This window comes from Anolis sagrei, chromosome Y (assembly GCF_037176765.1).
Source record: "Anolis sagrei isolate rAnoSag1 chromosome Y, rAnoSag1.mat, whole genome shotgun sequence".
Classification (NCBI taxonomy): domain Eukaryota; kingdom Metazoa; phylum Chordata; class Lepidosauria; order Squamata; family Dactyloidae; genus Anolis; species Anolis sagrei.
In genome coordinates, this window is record NC_090035.1 from 32,162,132 (window position 1) to 32,182,248 (window position 20,117).

The 20,117-nt window shown below is 45.9% G+C and overlaps 1 protein-coding gene and 1 pseudogene across 4 annotated transcripts in view; both read right to left on the reverse strand.

Moving 5' to 3' along the window:
* Positions 1-20,117, reverse strand: part of LOC137095158 (protein tyrosine phosphatase type IVA 2-like) — a 115,263-nt gene that overhangs the window by 24,544 nt on the left and 70,602 nt on the right. For all 4 annotated transcript variants that reach the window (XM_067461487.1, XM_067461488.1, XM_067461485.1 and 1 more), the window contains 2 exons: positions 2,086-2,216; positions 317-391 (listed from right to left, as the gene is read on the reverse strand). In XM_067461487.1, the coding sequence (XP_067317588.1) occupies positions 317-391; positions 2,086-2,216 (206 nt within the window). The remainder of the gene's footprint in view (positions 1-316; positions 392-2,085; positions 2,217-20,117) is intronic.
* LOC137095763 (5S ribosomal RNA) lies at positions 6,713-6,830 on the reverse strand (annotated as a pseudogene).

Below are 20,117 nucleotides of genomic sequence, written 5' to 3' on the forward strand. Positions count from 1 at the left end.
AATATTTTATGTGCTAAAAAAACTGGTCAGTCTTACAAGGCTGTTCTGGATCTGTCTTTTGCCTGAACTTGCTTGCTCTTACAAGTATTATAATTATACCAGTCAGAAGACTAGCTTTTTAAAGAAGTATAATCACCAGCCAGAAAAAGGAGCAGTCCAGCCCTCGGGCCTAAATACTTGCATCTATCACAAGTTTAGGAATGCTATGAGGAAGCTACAAAGTTGAAACAGTCTTGTGATAAGCAAACAATTGCTCAATGCAAAGAACAAACCAAAATGAAAGGGGAAGGAAGCATCCAATGGCCCTTTGACTTACTGTCTTATAAACTGCACAGCATCCTCATACTTCATTCCACATTCAATGAGTGCAAGGGCAACCAAAACTGGGGCTCTGGGGAGAGAAGGTCAAGATAGGGTTCAAGCAGGTCCAAGATACATCTCAAGAATAAAAAAATGTCTTCTAAATATAAAACAGTACTAAAGTAAAGGTCTTGCAAGTGCACAAGATAGAACTGCAACCTAGAAAGTTTGCTGGGAAAGTCTACCGCCAAACAATGAGGCAGGATGGACCCAGCCATCTTCAGCTTTGTAAAGAGGGTTTTAAAGTCTTCCCACAATTTGTCAGGGGCACCCTTTCAGTCAAACAGTTTTTGATTAATTGGATTATCAGCTCAGCATTACAGCTCTGGCTATGAGCAGAATGAAAGGGACGAGGGCCAAAGTTGTTGGCCTCCCATCTCAGCCTTTACAATGCGGAACATGCTCAGGAGAGCAAGGGAAGAGAGCAAGACAGGAGGACCAGCTATCAGGACAGAAGCTGGGATCACCAGGATGCCACATCTTCAAAAGCAGCAGCACACACCAGGCTCATGGCACTAAGGCATATTAAACCCCCACTTCATAGACATACATCTTTTTCCAAGGCAAGTTAATGTTTGAAGGTGCACAGATGGCATTCTTGTGCTTCAAGTCTAAAACAAAGTTCACCTGAGGTAACCCTCCTGCCCCCCCCCCCAAAATAAAAAAAAAAGCTGAAACCATACTTCACAGGCCACACACAAGTTCCCTTCGGGGCATTTTTGTGACCCTTGGGACAACCTATAAATATGGAAGTGTTTTGTCCTGATCTGTCCCCTCCTGGGTCATTTAGGACAGGAGAGGCTTTTCAAACCAGAATTAACTTGTGTCCTATTTTGAGAAAAGGGCCACTCTGGGTCCTAAAGGCTTGAAAAGAGGTGAAAACAAGCTTCTAGAGCAGACCTCCCCAACCTGTAGCCCTGCAGATGTTTTGGACATCAGCTTCCAGGATTCCTGACCACTGTAACAAGCTGGCTAGGGTTTCTGGGAGTTGGAGGCCCGAAAGTTGTACAGGCTTGTCCTAGAGGGCACTGGGGACATTTAGAAGGCAAAAATGGGGGTTGTGGTGGTGAGAACCTTTCCCTAAGTTCTCCAAGGGACAGAAAGCCCCCTTAGCCTCTCTGCCCTAAACAAAGTATGGGACCACTCTACCTGCGTGACCGCATCGCTGTCTATGAACCCACACGCTCACTCCGGTCATCTGGAGAGGCCCTGCTCGTGATCCCGCCCGTGTCACAAGCGCACTTGGTGGGGACGCGAGACAGGGCCTTCTCCGTGGTGGCCCCCCACCTCTGGAACGCCCTCCGGAAAGATCTCAGACAAGCCCCTACACTGGCAGTCTTCAGAAAGAATTTGAAAACCTGGCTGTTCCAATGTGCCTTTTCAGATTAGGAATCTCCCACTACCAAATCCCAGAAGCACTTTAGTACCAAATCACCGCATACTGCACACCGCACTTATATCATAATCCCACACCCCTCCGATACATCGGCACTTTTAACCTTGTACCCCTACTCCGCCCGACTCAGTTTTTAATAATGTCTTGTCGTATTGCTATTGTTTTTCTGCTTAACTGTTTTTATTTTCTAGATATTGTATTGTTGTATTGTGTTGGGCTTCGGCCTATTGTGAGCCACATCGAATCCTTCGGGAGATGCTAGCGGGGTACAAATAAAGTTATAATAATAATAATAATAATAATAATAATAATAATAATAGAAAGCCTACCTTCCCAGGCCGGCCACACAGTGTACAGCAACGCAGCAGCCGGGTTCTTCACGGAATTTGGTTTTCAACAAATTGAGCCAGTCGTCCACGATTTCACTTGGTGGAGGGGCTCCATCGTCGAATGGCCAGTCCTTTGGAGGAAGGGGAGAGAACGTGTTACTTACACTCCGTGCTCCACCTGGAAAGGGAGCATCGTGCTTCTTCTCAGAAAGACCTTCAGCTTCTCAATCAGACAGGGCTTAATCTGCCCTCACAATTTTCTTTTACCTTTCACTTTGGGCACTGCTTCCACTAAATAAAACTATGCAATAAAATTAGAAAAATATTCTGTTCCTGGTTTGAAAATGGTTTGTTTGTTTTTTTTTTTGCTATTTAATTGTGCAGTCCTTACTTTGAAAGCAGTTGTCCTATTCCAGACACTTCATATTTGTAGCTGCGACAAACTATGTTGAATTGGCTGAGACTCTATGACAGTGGTTCTCAACCTGTGGGTCCCCAGGTGTTTTGGCCTACCACTCCCAGAAATCCCAGCCAGTTTACCAGCTGTTAGAATTTCTGGGAGTTGAAGGCCAAAACACCTGGGGACCCACAGGTTGAGAACCACTGCTCTATGAGATAGTCATTGAAACACTATAGCAAAATGTGCTGCAAGATGTCTTGCAAAAATAACATTTTTGCAGTTTTATAAACTTTTTCCATGCTTTTATGTCAGAACAAATTAGGAAATGACATTTATAACCCAGGAAGAAAAATCATGTTACATAGTGTAATTCAGGGTGGCTACAAATCTGTATCAGAAGCCATGAGCAGGTGAATTAAACCAATTTTTTTTTGGTCGTGTCAGGAGTGACTTGAGAAACTGCAAATTGCTTCTGGTGTGAATTAGTCGAAAGCATGAAACCAATTAGTCAAAAACATGAAACGGCTAACTCGATTTCGCAGAAACCACACCTTCCCATTTAATGACTGCATTAAGCAGGATGGGAAAGGCATGAGCAGACATCTTTAAAGCAGCATTACAACATTGAATAATTAGTTTGGTTTTAGTGCTTTCGTCATAGCAAATTAGTGTGCATTTTATGAGTGCGAAGCGAGCAGTCGACATTTTCAAAATCAGAGGTGTGCAAAATGTACAGGGAACTGATGCTCCGCTCATCCCGCAGACTCTAAATGCAATTTAATTAATAATTTGGTCACCCACATTCAGACTCAGGAGCTTCTTGGAAAGAGGCAGCTGCTGATTCTATTATATCAATTTTCTTGGTTACAAGAAAGAATTAAATTTAAGATTGGACTGAGAAAGATGGCTTTCAAGTAGTACTTCTTTACCTTTGAGTGAGCAAATAGGCAACATGCATCTTCCAAGGGAATATTGGAAGGGGGTGGGGGAGATGATGATCAGGCATAACACAAGTAACATAAAACTGATGATATAAACACTGAGAAAGCTAAAAAATCTTCTACACCTCCTCTCAGACATAAATCAAAATTTGTCTGTAGTCAAGAAATCAGAAGCAGACTAAGACTTGAAAGAGCCACTATAAAGGAACTAGATAATATCCTTTAGTATAAAGATATATCACCAAACATCAACTTCAGGACCATCTGGGCTACAGCAGTTTTGATTTTAATGTACAGCTGTGAAAGGAGGGCAGTTGACATTGACAAGAAGAAAATGGGACTCATTCAAAATGTAGTAGTGAAGGAAAAATCTATGGATGCTATGGACTGTCAAAAAGACATATTGCTGGGCCCCGGAGCAAACCCAGCCTAATCTCTCCCTAGAAGCCAACATGACACAAGAGAGGAGACTGCACTCTGGATGTGTAATGAGATTGAAAGGTTGCTTACCTGTAACCGTGGTTTCCTGAGTAGTTACCTGCGAATTCGCACATTGTGTTATTCCTGTGCCAGCGCAGGCCAACTTCGGAACCTTCTAGAAGCTTAAAATCAATGTATCCCCCTCAGCCCCCCCCCCCTCGAGTATATAAGCCCCAGAGAAGAGCCAGCCTCCATTCCTCTTCCGCCGCAAAGCAGCCAGAAGGTGTGGCATGACACTCGAGGGGAGGAGGGAGGGTATGTGCGAATTCGCAGGTAACTACTCAGGAAACCACGGTTACAGGTAAGCAACCTTTCATTTCCTGTCGTAGTTAACTGCGAATCGCACATTGTGGTAGACTAGCGAGCTATAATTCTGGCTGGTGGGGTCATGCCACCGCCGAAAAAAGGACCGCTCTACCAAAATTAGTCTCCGCGATACTCTGTCTACCTTATAATGGGAGACAAAAGTAGTAGGAGAGGCCCAAATAGCCACTCTGCAAATGGAGTCCAAAGGGACACCTTTCATAAAAGCAGCTGAAGTAGCCACTGCTCTCGTAGAGTGACCCCTGACTTGTTCTGGCAATTCTTTGCCAGTCAATCTGTAACAAGTACGAATTGTTGACACAATCCAGGCTGAGAAATATTGTGATTAAACTGGAAGACCCCTGGTATCCCTGCGATATTTCACAAAGAGCCTAGGGGATCTCCTGAATTCAGCTGTTCTGTGTACATAAAATGCCAATGCCCTTCTAACATCCAAACAATGCAATCCCTTTTCCAGGGGGGTCTCAGGGTTCTGGAAAAATGCTGGCAAAACCAAGTCTTGGGAAATATGAAATCTGGTGGCAACCTTAGGTAAAAATGCCACATCCGTGTGCAACACTACCTTATCACTATGAAACTTCAGATAAGGAGGATCCACTCTTAAGGCGCATAACTCACTCACTCGTCTGGCCGAGGTTATGGCTGCTAGGAACACCACCTTCCAAGTCATTGGCCCTAAATCCGCTGATGCCATAGGTTCAAAGGGGGGTTTCATTAAACTGGAAAGTACAAGCTCCAAGCTCCAGGATGGAGCAATATGTGCTACAGAAGGTCTGACATTTTGTAGACCTCTTAAGAAACACTTAACCAAAGGGTCAACAAAACAAGAAGGTAGACCCTTTTCCCTCCTGAACCATGAAATGGCTGCCAGATAACATTTCAACGAGGAGTTTGAAAGGCCAGCGTCGTAAAGAGTAGCTAAAAATTGCAACACTACCGAGATCGGAGCGTCCTCCGGTTTGTAATTCCTTGATTTGGCAAAATTACTGAATTTGTTCCACTTAAAGATGTAAGATCTTTTCGTGGGGGGTCTGTGAGCCGCTTTTATGATGGACACAACCGTTTACATCCAAACCCAATAGAGTGGAATTACAAGCCATGCTGTAAGCTTGAGTAAGTGGACTACAGGCCCCAACCACGATGATTCAAATATCCAAAAAGGGCTCTTTGACTGCCAACAGTTTGAAGTGCTTTATGTGTCTGGAGGACTCCGTCCCGTGCCAATTTCCTCGGGCAGTGAAGCCCACCGAATGCGCCCTCCAACTCCAAAGGGTGGAAATCATGGTAGAATTCTTGGAGGAATTTGGTGGCTCAAAGGGCAAACGGCACAGATATTGTTTTGATGGGTGACCAACTAAAGAGGTTAATACACCTCTCATGGTCTCAAAGAAGGATCATCCTTAAGGCAATCGAATTGAGGACCATGCCTATATGGACAGTGTCGAAGGCATGAGTGCGGCCCCGTGGTCGTAGTTGAAGTCACGTGTTCTCTTTGTTGACAATCCGACCCGGGAACTGGAGAAGATACAGCATAAACAGATATGAGAAGAAAGTTAGGGTTTTTATTTAGCTAGCAATAGCCAGTCCTTGATATGTAGATAAATTACGGTGCATCTGAGGCAAGATGGGTCAGCACAGTGGCCATATACTTGATGAAAGCAAAAGAAGCAACTGGAAGCCCAAATGACAGAATATCAAACAAAAAGGCCTGGTCCCTTATCATGAAGGAAAGGGACCTACTGAAGAATAAATATCCTTGAAATTTGTACTGGCAAACCAAACATCCTTAATTAACAGGGGAAGGATCATAGAAAGCGATCTCATCCAAAGCTTGGGAGAACAGATAGATCGGTTGATGTCCCTTAGGTCCAGAATAGGATGCTAGTCGCCGTCCCTTTTAGACACTCAGGAGCAATGGGAGAAAAGTGAACAGAAGGACATTGAAGGTGACTGATCACCTCCTTCCGCAACAAGGCCTGGGCCTCCCCACAACAAGGAGGGGAAACAGGTGTCAAGTACTAATAGCACACCAGATTACAAACCTGATAGGGTAACCCCCCTTAATAGCCTTTTGCACCAGGCATGCCATGCCAGATTGAGGCCAAGGGCAGTAGTCCCAAACCCAACACAGAAGAGCCAACACATGCTCCACACAGGTCATTAAGGGGGTGTTTAAAATTCAATGTGAGAAAGAATACACTAGCTCCAAGTGAAGGAGGACAAGAGTTGAAGGCATCATCATGGACATTTCAGGGAGAACCGAAAACTGAATCTGTGGGATGTCTGATGCATCCCTGGATATGTTTCAGCCACTTGTCTGTTTCAAGAGAGGTGGTCTAGATAGGGGGCAATTTTGGACGAAATCAACATTTGATATGCCCTATATATGCCCACAGTGGGCCAGGTCAATGAATAAGCCTGCACCCTTCTCCCCATAAAGTCACCTCTCCTTGTCTGATGGAGTTGACAAGGGTTCTTAGTAAGGCTACAACACCTGTATTCCTAGGCGGTCTCTCATCCAAGTACTAATCAGGCCCAACCCTGCTTAGCTTCCAAGAACAGACAAGATTGGGCGTGTTCAAGGTGGTATGGCCATAGACCTGGGCCACGTCCACGACCATTGAATTAGGTTCGCACGGATGTGCCACCTACTTGGCGAGGTGAGAGCAATACGAGAAGAATGGATAGCAAAGGTAATACTACAGGAGCCTGTGAATGTTGCTGCTCTAAGGGGAAGATGGGATCACCCACTGGGATAGGTGTTTCCAACGTGGGTAAGCTCAAAGGCTTGCCATACGCACCATAACAGCTGAAAAGACATTAACTGCATCGGAAGAGGGTTCTCTGACTCATGTGAAGTGTCCACAGCTTCTGGGGTGCTTTCCAAAGAGTCAGAGTCAGCATTAAGACCTAAGAGAAAATGGGTCTGCAAGAGGAGCCAACAACATGTTGGTGTGGAGAAGAGCATACCACAGAAAACTCACCACAATGAAGCCAGAGCCCTGACATATGCAAAACAGAGGCACTCCAAGTAGCCAGCTTGTGGTCAAAGGACATTAGCATCGTGCCAAGTTTTTAATTTGTTTGCGTTTCAAACTACATTATAACTGAGTCCTCAATTCACTTCTGAAATGATAATAGAATTAAGACTCGCCACCAGGCGGAGTAAGGAGGTCTGACTGAAATGAGAAGAAATTGAGCCTTGGCACAATTCCACAAATGAACTCTAGAGGCCGCTGTTGAAGTTGAGGCCTGCTGAGCAGCCATGAGGGTGGAAATGAGGACCAAGGACGTGGAGGCTGCCATTTGAGTGGCAGGGAAGGCGGCACGTCCCGCAATGGAGCCCGAGGTCCAAAGTAGCAGAAGTGTCCCTGCAGGGAACACTGCCAAAGCCCGCCCTACTGGGGGGTGGGAGGAGTAAGGCCCTCCATAGGGCCCCTTCTGTAGTGGGAGACCCCATCCACCCTGTGCCTGAACGGCAAAGGGATCAAAGGGATCTGCTTCCATTGCAAGTAGCCTGGTATCGGCTCCTCAAGCCCAAAGAGGAGAAAGTAGAGCCTCGAGGCCGGGGCCTGCAATGCGAGGGGGAAGGCCTCTGGGACAGCAAGAACAGATGCGAGGTGAGTGGCCTTGAGAGCGTCCCCAGGAGTGCTCGGTACCAGAGAGAGCTTCCCTTGGCGACACCCATAGGGATGCCAGGCATCGAACTCGGGAGGGGCGCCAGGATCAGTATCGAGCCCTAGGGAGGTTCCCATGAGAGTGCCAGGGCCATTGCCGGGACCGTGAGAGGCGCCCAGGGCGGCATCCAGCCGTAGGTGGCCCCAATGGAAGCACCACTCTGGTGAGGGGCTTAGAGTTCGCCAGGGGCCGGCGATAGGGCACTCTCTGCCTCAAGGGGCAGGCTCAGGCCAAGTGAAGACGCTGCTTCTGTGCACGTGGGGCCGGCGTCGGGGCGCTCCCTGCCTCAGGAGCAGCCTGAGCAGGATCTGCGCTTGAGAGCGCGCACCCATGGCCTGGCACCCATGGCCTGGCACCGGGGTGCACCCTGCATCGAGGGGCAGCCCGGGCACAATCTGCGCTCGACAGCGCACGCTCCCTGCATCGAGGGGCAGCACAGGAAGAATCAGTGCCTGTGCGCACTCACATTTCCTCCGGAGTCGGCAAGGGCGGGAAAAAAGCGCGCTTTTTGCCGCAACAGAAACAGCCACCAGGGGCAACGCTGAGGTGTTTTAAGGCCTCACTCGCCTTTCCTTTTTAGATTGTTTTCCCGACTGTTTGGCCCACTCAAAGGCCCTTCTCTGACCGGTAAGCGGTGGAGCCACCTTGGGCTACTTAGCCTTGGGCCTGGCTGAGGCCGAACGGCTATCCAAAGATACAAAAAAAAAAAACACTTGAAAGTACTGAGGCCCTTCAGCTGTATCACGGTAAATACTACCTCAGCGGTAGTATTCCCCATCAGGGCAGTCAATGGCCCAAACACCACTCCCCTGAAAATTGGCACGGGATGGGTGGGTGAAAAGAAAAGGCCTGCTCAAGAGATGAGCCATAGGATGACTCTTACACGCCTGAGGGGTGAAAAAAGGAGCAGAAGATGCCGGATCATACCCCAAGGCCTCTCCTCAGGCATCGCTGACACATAAAACGCCTATCCATCGGGCGGCTTTTCCCTCCACATGAGGGACATGTCTTAAAGAAAGTGGTGGTCAACATACCATCACCATGACAAAAATAAAATTAAAGTCAAATAAAATAAACATAAAAGCAAAAATTCATGCAGTCCAGAAACACTAGTCAAAGATGAAGAAAAATGAAAGATTCCTAGCTGCTGCAATGGCGGCGGGAGTCGGCTGCCTTGAGCGTGCTGCCTCCAGCTCCTTGCCGACCTCAGCGATGCCCTGGGAGAAGGAGCAGGCCCCAATCCGAGCGCCGAGGTGCTCTCCCGTCTCGGCGAGGCCTGGCTGAGGATCGGAGCCGGGCAGCCTTCCTGCGCTTCCTCTATGCCTGCCGGCAGAGGGAGCGCGATCGCTCTCTGCAGCTTTGGCGGAGCGATGCCAGAGGGTCTTCCCGCCTTCTTTGTGGAAGGCTTAGGCTGTACACCCTCGGTGCGGCCATCTTGAGGGGCCTTCTTTTTAGCCCTCTTCTTCAGGCCCGATGGATCTGGCCTAGCCAAGCCAGGTAAGGCAGCTGGTTCCCCTATTGGTGGTGGCCTGGCAGCGGGTGGCGGCAGCAGTAAGGCCCTTTCATACAGGGCTGCCTTGAGCCGCAATTCTCTGTTTTTACGCGTTTGTGGCGTAAAAGCAGCACAAATCCCACAGGGTTGGGATAGATGCCCTTCTCCCAGGCACGCAAGACAGAGAACATGTCCATCTGTATCCGGGAGGACATTCGGGCAGGCCGTGCACTTCTTAAAAGAAGTTGTAGCCATGACCACAATTCAATAGGAGAAGGCAAAAGAAGGGTCGAAGACCTGTCTAAGGTGAGGGGGAAATAGAGTATCTCGTCGTAAAATATCCAGTCCAAGTTCAAAAAGCCAGAAGATCTCTAATCAAAGGTTCTCTAGTTGATAGCCTACTAACAGCGGAAAAAATAGGAATGGAGGCTGGCTCTTCTCTGGGGCTTATATACTCGAGGAGGGGGGGCTGAGGGGGATACATTGACTTTAAGCTTCTAGAAGGTTCCGAAGTTGGCCTGCGCTGGCGCAGGAATACCACAATGTGCGATTCACAGTTAACTACCACAGGAAAGCATGGCACACTGAAAAAGTCCATATGCATTTTAGGACCATCCAAAGGACATTCCTGTCACTTACAATTGGAAAATCCTGCCTAGATGATACTTATGCTTCTTTAGATCTATCTGGAAGAGCCTGAACTGTGTCAGTCACACATTACAACTAGATCATGAGAGCAAACCGTAAAATAGATGTTGATCATGATCACATTTTATTAATTAAATTGCATTTAAGGAAGGAAATCTCTAGTTTGCTTTGAAGGGACAGGTTTAAAGAGGCATCCAGTGTGACTTAGAGAAAACAGGAGATGATGGACAGGCAAAAGACAATCCTTAGGAAAGAAAGGAAGTGGGACAGAAGGACAAAGTGCATTGTCTACTTTGAACATTGAGGGAAACCAAAAGCTTTGACACATTTCTAATGGAAAGGATTCTTTTCAGTCTAACCAAAAACTCACAATGTTATCTTGGCGGAAACAGACAAGATCACAGTTCCTGGAAGAGATCCCCAGCAAGGAAATAAAATACCCAGTGCTCAGACTGCAAAGCCTGGGGTTTTTCACAGGTTAACAGCTCCCTAAAGCTGTGGTTGCTATGATTTATCTGACCAGATGCTGGTGCTAAGCAGTATTTCCAGCTCCCAGATGAAGAGCAGTACAGAAAAGACACTAAAACTGAGCTTCCCTTCACATCAGCGCATTTCAGTTTCACCAGATCCAGCAAAGTGAAAAGCCTTTTTTCACAAATTGAATCAAACCACAGAAATTTCACAGCTTTTAAGACTGGCCTTTACGGTCAACACAAAAGGATAGGTAGTGAACTTATTTCTGTTGACAACAATGGGTACAGGTTTTTAAGTTTTTGATTTAAGCTGAATTACAGACAGTCCCGGAGTTACAGACATCTGACTTACAAACAACTCAGAGTTAAGAACGGGGTTGTGACCCCAGGAAGTGGGAGAAATCTATCCCTCGGAAGGGAAATCCTGAAAGAGTTATGGGGAAAAGAGATCTCCACAAAAGTTTTATTTCCAATACTTGCTTCCACAACAAGCCACATTTTTCAAAATTTAATGATCACAGGGACAGAAAGTGGGGTGGAATCTTCTGAACAGGGGCACAGACAGAAAAACAAACACCACAGGGGTGTTCACCCTTCTGTATACAACCCAAAGTTAGTATTTATATACATTTGGTTGGAGTTAGGAATAAAGATTCCTTTTCTGATTTACATACAAATTCAACTTAAGAACCTACACCCAGAACCTATCTTGTTCGTAATTTGGGGACAGCCTGTATTTGCATTCCTATGAAACTGGTGATCATTATTCCCATTTACTGTATTTCTTCTTTTCTAAGACACATTCCCCCCACCTACCTAAACATCTCTAAAAACCAAGTGCATCTGATTATTATTTTCATTGGTGGGGTACTTCTTACAATCAATGGCATCTTAGAATCCAAGAAATACATTATCTTACACAAGAGCCTGAATTAACAAGAGCCACCCGGGGCCACAAGATACTCCTATTAACCAAAGGCTACATCTTCAAGTTTATTTGGGACCAACCCTGAGCCCATAACAGAGGAAAAGCATGTGTTTTCTCCTTACATTGAGCGATTTCTCTACAGACACCCTATAGTAAACCCAAGCCTCTTCAGAAAAGTGCCCAGCCCTTGCGTTTGCTGCGGATTACCTTCAGTCACGCCTGCTATTCAACAGGAGGCTATTTTTGAAAGACACATGAACCTGCAAACGCTTTGGCAGCTGGCAGGGCTTGGCACCAAGGCCAGCCTCCCACCCCCTCACCCCCTACTCTACTTAATCCCTTCACTGCACTGCAAGCTGGGCCGAATGCTGATGTCCTCATCAGCCATCTGCCAGAGAAGGAGTGAGCACTGTAGGTGATTCCCATACACCCCTACAAGTAGAATCTCAAAGGATCACATGTATAGCCTTATCTTAAAGGAGGGTGGACAAAATGGAAACCAGATATGTCTCCCAGGATCATCCCGGGCACTGTACCTCCAGCAACAAGTCATAATAATGAAATATGCTGGGGGAAAACGGTGAAATTGTTATTTGCTCATCCTAGGGTACATCTACATTGCTGAATTAATGCAGTTTGGCACCACTTCAACTGCTGTGATGCAATACAATGGAATCCTGAGAGTTGTAGTTTGGGGGAGGCACCAGGACTTTTAAGGCAGAGAAGGATCAAAACTTTTTAAAACTACCACCTTTGTCACGATCCCATAGCATTACACCATGTCAGTTCAAGTGGCTTCAAACTGCATTCATTCTACAGTGTAGATCAGGGGTCCCCAAACTATGGGCCGTGGGCCGCATGCGGCCCGCCAAGGGCCTTTATCCGGCTCATGTGGCCTGCCCAAAGCCCCTCGCCGCATGGCCCGTCCAAAGCCCCTCGCAGCCAATGGCATCTGCTCTGCTGCGCTTCTCACTCCACAGGCTTCTCCTTCCACACGGGATGGAGAAGCCTGTGGAGGGTGAAGCGCAGCAGAGCGGGCGCCATTCCTCTGTAACAGACAATCCCTGGTGGCAAAGAAGGCCTCTGCAAATGGTGGAGGCGGCGCTGGGTGGGCATGGCCAGGCTTCTGGGCCAGGGAAGCCAGCATCGCTTGGCCACGCCCACCCGGCGCCACCTACACCATTTGCGGATGCCTTCCTTGCCACCAGGGATAGTCTGTTACAGAGGAATGGCGTCCGCTCTGCTGCGCTCTCTGTTCTCCGTGGGAGAGCAGAGAGCGCTTCTCCCTCCACAGGCTTCTCCCTCCCGCGCTGCTCTGGAAAGGTTTGGCCCAATTCTATTGTTGATGAGGTTCAGAATGCTCTGTGATTGTAGGTGAACTACAAATCCCAGCAACTACAACTCGCAAATGTCAAGATTCTATTTCCCCCATACCCCACCAGTGTTCACATTTGGGCATATGGAATATTCGTGCCAAGTCTGGGCCAAATCTTTCATTGAATCGACAGTGATTTATGGAGGCAGGTGAACTACAACTCCAAAACTCAAGGTCGATGCCCACCAAACCCTTCCAGTATTTTCTGTTGTTCATGGGAGTTCTGTGTACCAAGACTGGTTCAATTCCATCATTGGTGGAGTTTAGAATGCTCTTTGATTACAGATGAACTATAAATCCCAGCAAATACAACAACCAAACGCCACCCGTGTTCACATTTGGGCATATTGAGTATCAGTGCCAAGTTTGGTCCAGATCCATCCACAGTAATCTCTGGATGTAGGTGAACTACAACTCTAAAACCAAAGGACACTGCCCACCAAACCCTTCCAGTATTTTCTGTTGGTCATGGGAGAACTGTGTGCCAAGTTTGGTTCAATTCCATCGTTAGTGGGGTTCAGAATGTTCTTTGATTATAGGTAAACTATAAATTCCAGCAACTACAACTCCCAAATGACAAAATCAATTTTTTTTGAGTGAAGGGCATACATTGGGTTGTTATGTGTCCAGTGGTTTTTGAGTTCTGTTAATTCCACAAACGAACATTACATTTTTATTTATATAGATTTATTTCCTATATTTATACCCTGCCCTTCTCCCCCTAAAAGGGGACTCATGCTTACATATTCCAAAAACCACTTTCAAAAAGACAGAAAATAGAATGCTTTCCTCATTTTAATTGGAACTATTTATCTCCAGAAATGCTAAAACGATGCTTTATGTTCAGATTGTAACAATAAAAATACATCATACATATCGGATACTTACATTACAATTCATAACAGTAGCAAAATAGAACATGTGCAGTGTGCATAGGAATTTGGTCATCGTTTTTTTTAAAAAAATTATAGTCTGGACCTCCAACGGTCTGGGGGACAGTAATCTGGCCCCCCGTTTAAAAAGTATGAGGACCCCTGGTGTAGATGCACCCTTAGATGCTTACAGATGTAATTTGAAGGGAGGGGGAGATGCCTTCTCAAAGATGCAAAAATTGAAACTGGTGACTGGAAGGGTCTGCATTGAATCCAATTACAATAAACACTTGGAGAGATAGAGAGAGTAATGGAATGTCCCCAAAAGTTAAAGGGAGCAACTCGGCTGCAGTTTGGACTCTTATGTCCATTTTAGACCCACAAGAAGCTTTTTCTGTTCTCCAACAGGACACTCAATAGCAGAACAATATAATAATAATGATAATAATAATAATAATAATAATAATAAACTTTATTTATACCCCGCCACCATCTCCCCCAACGGTGACTCAGGGCGGCTTACATGAGGCCAAGCCCGAACAACAAAATAAATAAAATAAGATACAAATTGCAATAAAATAAACAACATAGCATTAAAATATTAAACATATAAGCATATCTATAAAAATAAAAATGTAATGTTAGTTCATGCTACCATCAGAACTCAAAAACCACTGGGGGAATTGACACCAAATTTGGACACAAGACACCTAACAGTCCAATTTATGTCCTCCACTCAAAAAATTGATTTTGTCATTTGGGAATTGTCGTTGCTGGGATTTATAGTTTACTTACAATCAAAGAGCATTCTGAACTCCACCAATGATGGAATTGGGCCAAACTTAGCACACATTGCTCCCATGACCAACAGAAAAAATGTTTGGTGGAATGTTTGGGAATTAAAGTTTACCCACATCCAGAGAGTACTGTGGACTCAAACAATGATGGATCTGGACCAAACCTGGCACGAATATTCCATATGCCCAAATATGAACACAGATGGAGTTTAAGGGAAATAGACCTTGACATTTGGGAGTTGTAGTTGCTGGGATTTATAGTTCACCTACAATCAAAGAGCATTCTGAACTCCACCAATGATGGAATTCAACCAAACATGGCATACAGGACTTCCATGACCAACAAAACACACTGGAAGGGTTTGGTGGGCATTGACCTTGAGTTTGAGAGTTGTAGTTCACCTACATCCAGAGAGCACTGTGGACTCAAACAATGATGGATCTGGACCAAACTTGACATAAATATTCCATATGCCTAAATATGAACACAGATGGAGTTTGGAGGAAATAGACCTTGACATTTGGGATTTGTAGTTACTGGGATTTATAGTTCACTACAATTAAAGAGCATTCTGAAACCCACAAACAACAGAAATGGGGCAAACTTCCCACACAGAACCCCCATGACCAACAGAAAATACTTAAGGCCATCCAGTCCAACTCTCTTTACCAGGGCAAGAATATGTAATCAAAGCCCTCCTGACAAAGAGCCTCCAGCCATAGAGATAGATAGATAGATATGATTCTCTCTCACACACACAGATATAGTATCATAGATTTGAAAGAGGCCCTTAAAGAAGGACAATGATATGTTGAATATTCCAGAGTAGGCAAACCAGACACTCTCCACATCAACACTGACAAAGAAACAACAAGAAATACTGTTTACTCACAAGCATAAAGGAATTACATATATTAGAAACCAACACTTTCTCATTACTTTATTTTCCAGATCACCAGACTGGGCCACAGCAACGCGTGGCAGGGGACAGCTAGTAAACAATATACACAAAACATAAAGAGAAGGAAAAAAAACTGTAAACCAAACATAACGACAGTGAGCGGGCTGCATGTACATAAAATGATTTCAAAACTCAGGGTGAGATAAAGGAGCAGGATTATTTGTAAGGCAGAAATCATAGATAGACAGGGAAATAGGGAAATGGCATGGTTTGAATCCAAATGTAGGGCATGCCAGCTCAGCAGAGCAAAACTTGAAAAACGAGGCTGGACACAGAATGATGACCGATGATGGGAAATCCAGAGAGTAGCAAAGATGGATCTGCACACAAATGTGATGCACCTTTTGCTGCCAAGGCAAAAAGAGGTTGAGTGCTATTATTATTATTATTATTATTATTATTATTATTATTATTATCTTTATTTATACCCTGCTAACATCTCCCGAAGGACTTGGTGCGGCTTACAAAGGCCAAGGTCCTCAATAAACGACAGAATAATAAATACAACAATAAAACTCATAAAGCAAACCAATAAACATTAAAACAATAACATCATGACACATTTAAAAACTAAAGGCCGGGCCAAATGTAATGAATAAAATTAAAAGTGCTGTACATGACAGGTGAAATGCAAGGATTTTAGGGGTAGGTGCAGTTGCAGACAATCTTAAATCTCTAATAAAGTGCATTTGGGACATGATGCTGGGAGTTTCCTATTCTGGAAAGGCACACCGGAACAGCCAGGTCTTCAAGGTCTTCCTAAAGACTGCCAACGTTGGGGTTTGTCTGATGTCCTTGGGGAGAGAGTTCCAGAGTCTACCACGGAGAAGGCCCTGTCCCTCGTCCCCACCAAATGTGCTTGCGAGACAAGTGGGATCGTGAGCAGGGCCTCTCCAAATGAACGGAGGGATCGTGTGGGTTCATATACGGAGATGCGGTCACGCAGGTACAGGCTATCTCTCCAAGGTTCTAGATACAGCCATTCGGAAGGTTAACCATATAGATAGATCTCACCTTCTAAAAGGTTCACCTAAATCACCTTCCAACAGGATCATCTGGCCCCTCACATTCACACAACTCTATAAAATAATTAAGAAACACTGGCACATTATCATGGATGTTCCAGGCTGCCAAAATACACCGATGGTAGCAAACAAACGCACCAAAAATTTAAAGACATGTTGATTAGATCAGAACTTACTAAATCTACCAAAAAAGGTCTACCTCACCTTAGAGGACATACTTACTGTGGACACTGTGAATGCTGCTCCCAATCCTTGAAAACTCAACAATTCACACACCCAACCATGAAGATTACTATACCTTTAAATGATTTCACTACCTGCTCCACAGAAAATGTTGTAGATAGTATTTTATGCCCATGTGACCTTCTTTATATTGGAATAACAAGTAGATCTGTCAAGGTCAGAATTATGGAACATTGCTCACGCATAAAAAACAAATACAATGATTATACTCTTTATTCTCATTTTCTGGAGAAAGGACATACACCTACCAGCTTTAAGTTTTGCATCATAGAAAAATTCATACTAAGTCACATATGGATACTAAGAATTTTCTTTTGCAAAGAAAAACATTTTGGATTTTTAACTTAAACAGATTTTCCTATCGGTCTTAATGACAGACTGGACCTCAGCTGCTTTCTGTAATAAGCCCTATTATCCACCTTATCTACTTGTAATTTACATTCCAGCTGACTGTTTGTAATTAGCCTTGCCTTTAAATTCTTGCTTCTGTGTATCTGCATTACTCACTACTGAAGACCACTACTGAAGGGCCAGCGTCGTCTCATTTATAGCGTGAGTAATAATGTGTGTGTAGTCTATCTCACTGGAATGCATGTTATTATCACTGAATGTTTTTGGTTTGGGTGCCTTTTTTGGCATATCTATTATGTTGTTATCACCCATTTAGGGATGTATGGTGTGAACCACCCACTTTCATAAAGAAGACAAACCCTGAAGAAGGGGAAGTCCCCCGAAACAAAGAAACTTCAACCTGGGGATCCTTGTCGTATCATCATTTGGATTATATTTTGAACTGGATACCATTTGGACTGAATTTGGACAGTATTTGAAGATAATTTACTGTCTCAAGGACTACAAGATAACTAAGTTACACTCAGTTTTGTTTTGTGATTCATGTGCAGTGTATTTACACATTTTATGCTAACACAGTTCTGTTTTGGTAACGCTTTGCAACTTGTGTTTTGTTATTGTTCATAGATATCTGTGTTTCTTTTGTACCGGAAAATGAACAGCAGCCAATGGAGCTCCTTAAACAGGAGGGTTGACCTCTCTCTGCAAGGAACACCAGTTAACAACCTGGCCGCCACCAGTTGGACCAGTTGGAATTTCCGAGCCGTTTTCAAGGGCAGCCCCACGCATTACAGTAGTCCAATCTAGAAGTGACTAAGGCATGGACCACCCCGGCCAGATCAGCCTTTACGAGGTACGGTCGCAGTTGGCGCACGAGTCTCAATTGTGCAAAAGCCCTCCTGGCCACCGCTGACGTCTGAGCCTCAAGCGTAAATGATGAATCCAAGAAGACACCCATACTGCAGACCTGTGACTTCAGGGGGAGTGTAACCCCGTCCAGCACAGGCTGCCACCCTATACCCCGATCCGGTTTACGATCGACCAAAAGGACCTCTGTCTTGTCGGGACTAATCTTCAGCTTGTTTATCCTCATCCAGACAGCCACAGCGGCCAGGCACTCGTCCAGCACCCGAGGGGCTTCCTTGGAGTTAGGTGGAAAAGAGTAGTAGAGTTGTGTGTCATCTGCGTAGAGATGGCACCCAACTCCAAAACTCCGGATGACCTCTCCCAGCAGTTTCATGTAGATGTTAAAAAGCATGGGAGACAGAATAGAGCCTTGCGAGACCCCATAGGTCAAAGGCCAGGGGTCTGAGCAGCCGTCTCCCAGCTTCACCATCTGGGATCGACCCTCCAGGAAGGAAAGGAGCCACGACAAAACTGTGCCCCCGAGACCCATCCCAGAGAGTCACCCCAGAAGGATACCATGATCGATGGTATCGAAAGCCGCTGACATGTCCAAGAGAACCAACACAGTCACACTCCCCTTGTCCAGCTCCCTGTGGAGGTCATCAACCAAGGCGACCAAAGCCATCTCGGTGCCGTGGCCAGGCCTGAAGCCAGACTGTGACTGGTCCAGGTAATTGATGTCATCTAGAAATCCCTGGAGCTGGGAGGCGACCACCCGCTCCAGCACCTTGCCCAGAAAAGGGAGGTTGTAATTGTTCAGCACCGTGGAGTCAAGGGAGACCTTTTTAAGGAGTGGTCGGACTACAGCCTGATTTAGTCGAGATGGAATCCCCCCCTGCTCCAATGATGCATTAATGATCAACACAAACCAATCAGTCAACCCCTCCCTGGCCGATTTAATTAGCCAAGACGGGCAAGGGTCTAAAGCTGACGTGGTCGCCCTCACAGCACCAAGGACCTCCTCCACTGTCTCAGAAAGGAGAAGCCTAAAAGAATCCCACAAAATTGGACAAGCAGATGCCTCAATCACCTTGCCTGGCACTGTGATGAAATTGGAGTCCAGCTCAAGGCATATCTGAGCAACTTTGCCTGCAAAATGGTGTGCAAATTCGCGACACCGAGTTGTTGGGTCATCAAAAGTCTCCTCCACCGCAGGTGGGTGAAGGAGTTCCCTGACAACCCGAAACAGCTCCGATGATCTATTGGCTGCAGACGCTATACGGGCAGTCGTGAAAGACTCCTTGACTACCTGTATAGCCGCGGTATACGCCCTAAGAGAGGCTGTAGCCCGTGCTTGGTCAGACACGTCTCGAGATTTCCTCCATATGCACTTTAGCCCCCTTCTCATGCGTTTCATCACAGCCAACTCGTCGGTGAAACAGGGAGATGGTGTGTCTCAACGCAGTGCGATGGGGCATTCGGGAGCGATCGCATCTATCACTCTGGTCATCTCCCTGTTATAGTGATCAACCAAGGCATCGACAGGATCACCAGGCTCCATGACAGGAAGAACCCCAAGATTCCTCAGGAATCCCTCCGGATCCATCAGTTTCCTGGGGCGGACCATCTTAATTTGTCCTCCACCCCTGCGGAGGTTAGAGGTAGCAGAAAGTCTAAAACTGATCAGACAATGGTCAGACCATGACAAAGGAAGGATGTTTTGTTCTTCCACTCTGACTATTCCACTGTCCACCACAAAAACTAGGTCGAGTGTATGTCCAGCCTGATGGGTGGGTCCTGATATAATTTGTGAGAGCCCCATGGTCGTCATGGTGGCCATAATGTCCTGAGCCGCAGCAGTCAAAGAAGTTTCAGCATGGATGTTAAAATCTCCCAGCACAACCAGGTGCTAGGAGACGAAGGCTGAATTGGAGACTACATCTGCTAGTTCAGGCAGGGAAACTGCTGAGTCACAGGGTGGGCGGTACACCAGCAGAAACCCCAAGCTGTCATGGTTCCCCACCCTCAGGTGGACACACTCGAACCCAGATGATTGCGGGACAGAGCATCTGATCACGGTGATGGATTGCCAAAAGACTATTGCGACGACTCCTCCCCGCCCCCCAAGCCTGCTCTGCTGGTGCACCCCGAAGTCCAGTGGGCACAGCTGAATGAGATTTACCCCACCCAACTCGTC